The 10321-nt window shown below is 39.3% G+C and overlaps 1 protein-coding gene across 2 annotated transcripts; it reads right to left on the reverse strand.

Annotated features, from left to right (window-relative positions):
- Nucleotides 1-90: 90 nt before the first annotated feature.
- On the reverse strand, nt 91-6476 carry si:dkey-79d12.5 (maternal B9.15 protein). 2 transcript variants are annotated; one of them, XM_053431959.1, is made up of 5 exons: nt 6283-6476; nt 2915-3101; nt 2660-2797; nt 2117-2468; nt 91-1261 (listed from the first exon to the last, which is right to left on the reverse strand). In XM_053431959.1, exons 2-5 carry the CDS (start codon nt 3085-3087, stop codon nt 1049-1051), a joined length of 876 nt encoding a protein of 291 aa, XP_053287934.1. In that variant the 5' UTR covers nt 3088-3101; nt 6283-6476; the 3' UTR covers nt 91-1048. The 2 variants fall into 2 exon arrangements, with proteins under 2 accessions (XP_053287934.1, XP_053287935.1); XM_053431960.1 differs by having other exon boundaries at nt 6279-6476.
- Nucleotides 6477-10321: the final 3845 nt, after the last annotated feature.

Consider the following 10321-nt stretch of genomic DNA (forward strand, 5'->3'; position numbering starts at 1 on the left):
TATGTCATCTAATCAGACATCACTAAAATACAGCACCAAACTCGGCTCTGAAAGGTTTTACGGGTATAAAGCAAGAGAACAAACTCACAATCACAGATACAAGTTGATTTATTCCACTTCAGTATAAAAAAGTAAATGGCTGATGCACAGTTTAAAAGCAAAACAACCCTTTAAGCAGGCGGGTGAGCGTCAAAGTTGCATGCAGCATATACATATACAATAATTAAATAATCTCAGTACATAGGAAACAGTGAGCATGAATGGAGAGGAGAAGGATATTTAGCGGTAGCAGATTTCATAGAGATAGTTATTTACAATAAAATCTTTAAAAAAAAGCTTGAGGCAAACACATAACAAATTCATGGCTGAAAGCAGGAAGTTGGAGCCATTTAAAACTAATGTTTTGTTAATTTAGATTTGCAGTATCCATCATAGCAGCTGTTAAGAAACTATACAATTTCATGTATTAGCCTTGAGTTGAGTGCCATCCACTGGTGGCCAAATAAATTACAAGTGATATTAGAAAGTGTGCATCAGTCTATCTCTGTATGCAAGTATTCTATTATTTACAAGCAGTTCAGTAAGAAAGAATTCTTAATATACAGATATTTCTAATCAAGCTACAATAGATCAAAACCCTGAATCACATTTTACATTGATTCACTGTGACGTGCACACAGTGGAGCACACCTGGAGAGAGAGATGAAAGACTGTGATGACAGCTGGAAGACAATTATTTGGCATTGAGTATATTGCTGAGAGTCCCTGAGATAGTCTAAGCACCCAGTGACTAAAGTCATTCTTTATGTGTACAGTATGTAAAAAAATATTGCTGTGAAGAGCTGACAGATTCAAAAAGAAAAAGAAACTTTTCATTCAAGTGGCATCTCTGTGCTGAGAACAAGCAATCACTCACCAGCATTAAAAAATACATATACACAGTGGAAAAATGTCCTTTTTGGCCCAAGTTCAGACCTGATAGGACGCGGCTCAGTTGAAGGAACTTATAACTCTCCATCCGCCTTCAGCTCTCGGTTGCTGGTTGGTTCTAACCCTTCACCGCTCCCCACGGCTGCAGAGTGGCCTGAGGCAGAATGAACTGTGGTGGCGGCTGCGGCAAGATGTAGTAGCCAAATACCTGCTGTGGAGGAGGAGGCGGAGCCGGAGGCATACACACCGTGGTGAGGAACACCGGAGTCGCCTTCTTGTACTGAGGCCACACTGGTGCAGGGTGGTAGAAGTACTGGAGGCTTGCAGGGAGCTGAACAGAGAGGAGGGTTGGAGGAGGTAGGAGAGATTAGCAGGGATGGTGGAGACTTTACCGTACGGGTGTTGTATGTCCCTTTCTAGAACATACAAAACTGAAACCTAATCACATGGGCATAACTTGAGAGAGGCAGCAGATCGTGTTCAAAGGAAGCAGCTTATGGTTTGTGTACGAAATAGATATAAGGTCTGTAGTTTTAAAGCATTTGTGGGTGTGGATGATAACATTTATCCAAAAACAACACAGCTGTTCCGTGACTGGAGACAAGTATCTTCAGCATGTCAACACATACCTGTACACGTTGTTCTCCCATATTATAAATCTACGTGTGTTTTAAAGCCTCAACTTGTGTGCTGAAATACATCAAAGGTTTGTATTCCACAGATATATTTGCACATACTGTATTGTATATTTTTAATGCGTATAATATTTCTTTTTCCAGCTTATTCATTTCAGATATTGTTTCTATTCTTATGTTATTATTACCATGTTTCCCTGTTGTGCTGCTGTGTCGAATAGATTTTCCCCTAAAGGAATCAATGAAGGTTTATCTTATCAAATTTGATCTTATCTAATCTTGTTTCTCAAAACTTGCTGACTTCTCTGTCCAGCGTGCAGCACTTAGCCATTAGCCAATTTGTGCTTACTGAAGACCAAGCACTTGAGCTGGTTCAAATATGTAGTTTTTTTATGTTTAAAAATAGGGTTCCATAATTTCCTAAACTGTTGTATTTGGCATATTACTAAAATAAGAGCAATTGCTGCATTTATTTTCAATTTTTTTTATATCTATCTTCAATTACGGATAAATCAGCTTCATCCTTTAAATGGGAGACGCTGGGTCCTTACCATATTTCTGACGTATTTGACTTTATTTGGTCCTTCTCCATGCCGCTTCCGAATCCTGGGCACCATGGCCACCGTGTAGGCATCACATTTTGGCGCCTCCTTCTTGACGACCTCCTTCTTTCCCCCTTCTTTCTCTCGCTCGCCCTGCGTCTCGCCCTCCTTTGCCTCTTCCTCCGTGTCACTCGACGCAGTGGAGCCACAATCTGATGAGGTAGCTGAGTGGTAATCTGACGTTTCCAAGTTTATTGAATCCACGGAGGACTCATCCTGTTCTCCCTTCTTGCCTTCTTCCTCTGCCTCCTCCTCTTCTTTGAAACTGGCTATTGTGAAGGGCCTGCTGTTCTCTCCAGATCTGTGAAGAGGGAGTGGATTATTTCGAGTTGTTTTATGTATCTAACCGTCACCCGTATTCCCACTCTTTACTCCCCACTTGTATCTATTCATCATTTCACAGAATGAATCATGACAGTGCATTTCTTGGCGAGACTGGGAAATGCCTCATTGCCATTGAAGCCTGTCAGTATGTCTCACCCGCTGACTCACCTTGCACACACTTCTAGTGGGTCAATCCAGACTGTGACCTCAGGCAGTACGCACAGCTCACTGGGAGTGAGCTCACTCTCCACACATGCCTTCAGAACCACTTCATCACACAGTACTCCATTATTTATCCGAATGCATCTGTGGAGGATAAAATGGTTACAAATTCAATATTTCATATGTGGATATATCCCTCTGTGGTGCGTGGATCTCAGCTAATAAACTGGAATAGGATTTTGTTGAGTTTGGGGCAGGTACCTGTAAGCCTGGCCTTTGCTGGGGGAGTCAGGGTACCAGTGGTTGTCGTATTTGTCACATAAAAGCTTCTGCAGCTTCTCAGCAAACAAATCAGCTTTGGCCTCGTCGAGCTTGCCACGCGCCACGACCAGGCGTTTGAGGAAGTTCACCCCGGCCTTCACCTCTCTTTTCATGATGTCTGCAGAAACTGAAGAGGAGAAAAAAAGTATCAGTTGAGCTGCCCCCTCAAAAAAACTCTTTCTGTTTCTCTCTATCACCGAGAGTGTGTTGCTCTGTCATCACTTGCCACAATCACTATGTTTGTTCCAAACCAAAGCACAGAGAAGGAGAGAGATCAGAGTTTTTTTGGTAACAGACTGTTACTACCCTTCTACGAGATTGTGGGGGAGCGGGAACATCAGCTGCAGCGATAACGGCACTTCCCTGTGCAGCTGCCCCTCATCCTGCTATGCTTTTTAAAAAACACCTCCAGTTGAACTCAGGGTCCGTAAAGGCTGAAATTTGTATACAGGCAAACAAGATGCAAACTAGCAGTGTGCATCTCGACATGCACAAATTCTGACATACAAATCCAAATGAACTCAAAGTGCTGTTTATCTACTGATAGCGTGTCTGTTTGGGTTGGTTGCCAATGTCAGCCTGACCAGGAGGGAAGAGCAAGTTCAACAGAGGCCAAGGAAATTCAAACTTGCTGATGTCCCTGACGACTTAATCATGCCTTGAACATCGAGGTGCAAACGCTCATTTGTCATTGCGGCTTGTAACAGGCCGCCATTTAATTTGAAGTGTGCAATGGGTTGTGAGAGAAAATTACTATTGTGCCCTGGGACACGCAGCCACAGCCTTCCCTTAAAAGCAGCATGACAAGTAGGAGTAGAAGTGACTTTAAATCCTAACATAAGTGTTTTGACATGACATGAACTAAGCATCAGCGGCGCCTTATGTCTAGAGGTTCAATCAGCAGCTGAGATATTCCACTCAGTTATTTGCCTGTGGGGTAAACAGCATGTATTCTTCACATTGTTTTGACTCCTCTGTGATGCAATACAGTTTTGCTTTCCATCACCCAGCAGCAAAAAATGTCCATTCCACCAACACCCGCCAGCAAAAAGTGTCTTAAATCTTACAACACACAGGATGTCACTTAGTCTGACCAACATCCATGTCGGTTATAGAAGTTTGGTATTTCTGCTGCCACATTGATGAATGTTAAAGCAGCCTTGTACTTGAATTCCTGCTCATGTTGCCTTCAAGAGGCCACAGAATTTCAAAAGCGATAAGGTGTTTTAGCTGACGCAGCCATTCGTGGATATCTGGAAGCATTTTGGGGCTTGGAGCCTTGGACCGATAAACGCTGACTACAAAGCCTTTTGCCTCTATTGTTCTTCAATATTCAGAGTTGATGTTATTCAGAATCAGTGTGAAATAATTTACAGCATAAAATGTACAACATGTTAAACCATCATGTTGTGTATGTCAACATCAGCAATTCTGCGACTAATGATGGGTCTTATGACAGATTCCTGCAAATATCATGTTCTTTAGAAATCTTTTTATTGGCTCTTGGCATCCCTAGAAAACAATTTTAATCATTTGGAAAACCCAGGTGGTCAAATATCATGTTTTGTCCATGAAACAGTAAGAAAAAAAAAAAAAAAAGGGTTAGGGTTAATTTCAGACAGATCATCAATAAATGGACTCATCCTTTCAGCTCTCAACTAAAAGATAAACCCTTTTTGCGTGGGTTGATAAATGTCTCAAATCTGGGACTAAATAACCATTTTAAATCAGAAATTTATATTTTTTCAAGAGATGAAACTTAATGTCTTTTAATGTTCCCAAGGAAGTTGGTGTATCAAGATCCAACTCAGGATTGAATGATGTGACCAAATTTGATATCAAGAATTAAATGTTCACATCAGTCGATATCAATAATCATTATTGCTGTTGTTGTTGTTTTAACCACTTCTTTATGAAGAGAGACTAACGAACACCTAATAAACAGCAAAACATTAAAAAAACTGAGGTTGATCAATCAGATTTGTTTTCAGGAGCTTTGTAACAAATGTGACAGCGTGTGACACATCGGGTAGATTGTAAACACTGATTCAGTGCAACATTGAGTCATGTCTGCAGCCGGATTGCATCAGGTCACAATAATGATGAATATTTGTAGATAGCAGAGGAAGTAAAAACACAATCACGACACTGACGGTGTGTGTTTGCTCTGATTACTGACTGGTGTCACATATTTGATATAATCAGACGTCCTGAAAGAAGATGAACAGCTCGGCAGCCTCGTCTGTTTACTGAGCAGTGACCTACTGCCATTACCACACTCTTGCTCGTGCCATTTACATTTGACTTGACCCATATTCAGACTCAGATGTGGCTCCACTGACTACTCTGCAGTTGTACTCCAGTATACACACTGGGCAAGAGCCGGATCACATAAAGCTAATCGATAACCTCAATGAATGTTGTGCACATGCAGAATACTTTAACTTCGTATGAGTATTTTTTTAAAGCCCAAACAGTCACATCCTGGTCAGTGGTTTGCAAATGAAACACACAGAGATCCTTTGTCCTGGTTTCGAACATATTCACCTCAGGTGACAAGGAAACTTGTTTTCGTGGCTGCGTGAAACAAAGGACACACAACAGTCCCACCTAAGGAGGACACGTGTATGTGTGTGTGTGTGTGTTGTGGACACTCTTAGTACATCAAAACAGAGAGAAACAGCATGAATATTATTCAATCATCAAATGTTTTGTCAGTGTGTTTCCAGTGTGAAGAAGGAAACTGAAAGGCTACACACTGGAAATAACACAAATGGGTTTGGTGACAGTGTGGAAACCCCCCAGTGGAGATGAACAAACTTAGAAGAAACGCACCTACAGGAAACAAATTTTAGCTGAATAAGATGATTTGAAACTAATGTAACAACTTTTACGTTTAACGCACATCTTTAGAATGAGACATAAGTGTGTAAGTAACAAAGTAACTGAGACCCCAATGAAACAGTACAAAGACTAATTCATCACTATGTGACTGTGGTAAAGTGAATACAGGTAAATAACTGGCTAAAACCACAACATTATAACAACGCGACGGCAACAGAGTACAAATACACGTACATTAATAAAACAACGAGCGCAAACTAAACACGGTACAATAATACAAACAAAATAAGACAAGTTTAAGAAAGAATAAAAACAACACATCACACGTTTAAGAAAGAAAAACAACACGGTACAAATTTGAGAAAGAAAGAATAAAAACAACACAGTACGAGATTGAGAAAGAAAGAATAAAAACAATACAGTACAAGGTTGAGAAAGAAGGAATAAATATAACACGTACTCACGGATAGAAATGAAGAATATGAGTTGCGTGGATGTCGAGCAGTCAGTGAACGTGTCCTCTCCTGTGACTGTCTCTCTCCCTCTCCCCCTCTCTTTCTCTCTCTCTCTGTGTGTGTGTGTGTTGCACTCAATGCTCTCAGCACATGTTGCTTCCTTGTTCTCTCCTCAGCTCAACGCTCCTACTGCAACACACGCGTAACTTTACCGTCAGTGTGACTCACTTCCTGTTCTCAGGACGGTGACTGTCCCTGACCCCGCCCACCCCGCCGGACCAAATATGGCGAACAGTGCCGACAAGGTAACAGTTGTTCGTGTGTGTGCGCGTGGGTGTGTGCGTGTAGGTGCGGTTTCACCTATGTGATGACACTGGAAGTAATCCTCGTATGATCTCTACTTCTCATCTTACTTGTAATAGTAATAACACTACTAGTTATCTGATAAGACTGTATCAGAGAACTAGTAGTGTTATAACTATTACTATTAAGTTAACTATACTATACTGCACTGTTCTGTACTATTTTACACTATACTGGACATCACTATACTATGCTGCTCTCTACTATACTATACTTTACTATTATTAGTACATTATCACTACTATATATGTAGTGTAAGCGTACTTAGAGTTCTTGAGTAAAATCACAAAGTTATAACCCACTTGAGTATATTTGAGTGTGTGTGTGTGTGAGGTTTCTCATACACACACTTCAGTTTGTTCCTTGTGGTCTCTACCTTATGATAGTCTTATCAGAAAGCTAGTAGTATTATTATTATTACTATTAACTATGCTATACTGTACAATACTATACTGTGCTGTGTTGTGCTTTACTATACTATACTACTTTAATAAATTATTACTATAATACTTATATATGTAGTACCTTATTAGACAGATAGATAGATAGATAGATTACTTTATTCACCCCCGAAGGGAAATTAAGTCGTCATAGCAGCCGGTACATTTGAATACAATAAAATACAATACAATAGAATAAAATAAAAATATTGAGGTAGAAAAATGTAGTTGAAGTATGAAATGTAAATCATTGCTTTAGTGTTAAAATACTATAAATACAATAATTTCATTGCTATTATTACCAATAGAAGCAGCATTTTATTGTTAAAGTGGATATAAGGGACATTCATTTTAAGAAGGCAACGTTATACACAGTGATGGATAGTTCGATTCAGGCACGTGCAAAGACATATTATTATTATATTTTTTTGTTAACAAACTAACTAAAATGATCAAATTGAAAAAATAAATGAATAACAGGCAAAAACAGAAAAAACAAGGCCAACTGACAGAGTTGAAGCATAAGCAGCATTACCCTAATAATATACCACAATATACCTCACCAGACTGTCATGTAGCTCAACTTAAGACCTACCTTTCATTTCAATAATTACGATTTTAAATGAAACAAAACTAGTGAATTTGTAGAACAGTAAAACTGCCTTTAAATTCTCTGCCTGCCTGTCTGTCTGCCTGTCTGTCTGTCTGTCTGTCTGTCTGTCTGTCTGTCTGTCTGTCTGCCTGTCTGTCTGTCTGTCTGTCTGTCTGTCTGTCTGTCTGCCTGCCTGCCTGCCTGGGTCTCTCTCCCTCTCTCTCTTCATTAAACACCCTGGCAATGTTGGCGCCCTAGGTGAGATTTCAGATTGGCGCCCCCCAACATACACACGCAAACTGTCATTCATTTCCAAGAACTTTTGGACTGTAAACAGGTGCACACACAGGCAGACAAAATTGTAAGCTATAAAAAACAATAAAAATATGAAATAAAAAATATAAAAAGAGTCTGAAATCAGCTGTACTGATAGCATATCATGTCATGTCAACAAAAAAAACATAAATTATGTCCACAATCAGGGTTATTCTTACCTCTATATTGTTCTTTCTTCTCCTCCTCTACTCTGCGGGGCTTTCTGAATTGTGCTCCTGGTAATTTAATCTTTTTTCGATTCATCTTTGACTCTAACCGCAGTCTATCACCAAAGCGTGTACGTCAGGGACACACCTGAGGCGGAAATGCAAATTCTGTGCGAGCCGCCACTTGACTGTTCACACAGGGAGCCATCCTGGAGGATGTTTTAGATGCTGGCTTGCCAACAGTTTGTACATGTGCACAAGTGATAGGAATCCGAAGCTGTTTTTCAAGACATAGCACACTTACACTTTGACATGTGCATGTTTTATTAAAACTATTTCAGATAATTGAATGTCTACTGATGCATGTTGAAATGATTTAATTCTTTGCTTCGGGTTTTTAAGCTATATTAGGATTAGGGTTGTAAACAGAGACAGTTTGTCTGTTAGAGAAGGAAATTCTCTTCTAATATTAATGGTTTATCTAAATTCTTCTAATAGACCTGTATAGACTAATAGACCTGTACCAGCTGTAGACCACAACAGCTAGAGTGCTGCAGAAAGATGGCAATATAGTATGTTGGGCATGGACTACCTGATATAGCCCTGTAGTGTCCAAGTTTAATTAATTTTCATGCCAGTGTTTTGTGTCAAAATGCAAAAAGTGTTTTTGGAAATACAGAAGGGACACATATTTGAGTTTCAGGGACGCAGGTTGAGTAAAACTTACTGTAACGTGGGGAGTACTAATTTTCATTAACCCCAGTTCTTATATCCCTTTGTGTGTTTAACTGAACAGAGCTTTATTAGTAACTGAAGAGATAGAGTAACTTTCATGGTATGAGAGTGAAAATCCAGTAGGTTGTCCTGCTGCTAACGGTGAAATGAAACTCTCCTCTTTTTTTTCTGTTCATGCTGAAATAAAGTGGATTCACTTGGTCTGAAGTTTTCCATCACACCTTTATAAAACACCTCATAAGCTTCACACTACAAACCCCGTGGGGGGGAATGTTTTTTGAGAGAAGATTCCAGATTCATTTACTAGACTTACACTCAGTAGAGCTCAACAAAGCTAGGTTCATCTCTGATCCATGCAGCTTCCTTCTACCAAGTTGTGTGGTTATTGGTCCAGTAGTTTATTACATAAAACTGTTGACTGACAAATCAGAGATGAAAACATAACCTCCTTAGCAGAGGTAATAACACCTCCACACATTCATCAAGGAAATGTGACGAACATTAATAATAATTAGAAACACAACAGGAAATTAAAAGTAGAATGAAATGTTTCGAAAATATCTAAATAGTTGACGGTAATTTTCTGTTAGTCGACTTATCAATTAATTTATTAAAAGCTAATTTCCCCTTCTACTTAGTCTATAGGGTTTTTATATTGTGTTTTATTTACATTGTATATATTGGTTTGTTTTTGTTGTGCACTGGTTGCTGGTTGTACATCAAATTGCCCTTGAAGGATATTAAAGATTTTCTTTTATGAACAACTTTAGTTAATCAAAACCTTCACAAACCAAGCAGGAGCAGCAGAGGAACCCAGCAGCCAGCAGGGGGCAGCCTCAGGACATCACATGGAAACAAGCAGCAGCAGACTGTAATTCTTGTAAGGCATCATAGGACAAGTTTGAAACTACTGGTTTATTCTCTAACAAAAAGTTTTTAAGGTATGTTAAATCATCCAGTATCTAAAATCCAAAAATATAAAAGTAACTTTTAAGTAAGGCTGTCAAATATATGTAGAAACATATAAATATTTTCTCTGAAGAGATATCAAAAGCAGCATAGAATGACACGGACACACACACACATACACGATAATTTGTCCATCCTATTATTGTATTTAGTTCCTAATGGGAGTCAGCAGACGGTGTGGCCTAGTCAGTAGAGTGCCCGATCTACAACAAGAAGCTTGCGGGTTCATTCCCCACTCTTTCCGGCAATATACTGAACTCTTATAATTGGCAATTATTAATTGCAAAATATCTTACACTATGTAAATTTAACTTAATTAAATATACAAACAGTAAAAAATTAACATTAAATTAAATGAATAAAAGAAAAAAAGACTGCGTGTGCAATTCCTGCCTTACAGCCAGCACCTCCTGCACAGAAGCGGACTGCGCAGGATTAATTTAATTTAATTTGTTAGGGTTAGGGTT

Source organism: Pleuronectes platessa, chromosome 10, assembly GCF_947347685.1.
Source record: "Pleuronectes platessa chromosome 10, fPlePla1.1, whole genome shotgun sequence".
NCBI lineage: Eukaryota > Metazoa > Chordata > Actinopteri > Pleuronectiformes > Pleuronectidae > Pleuronectes > Pleuronectes platessa.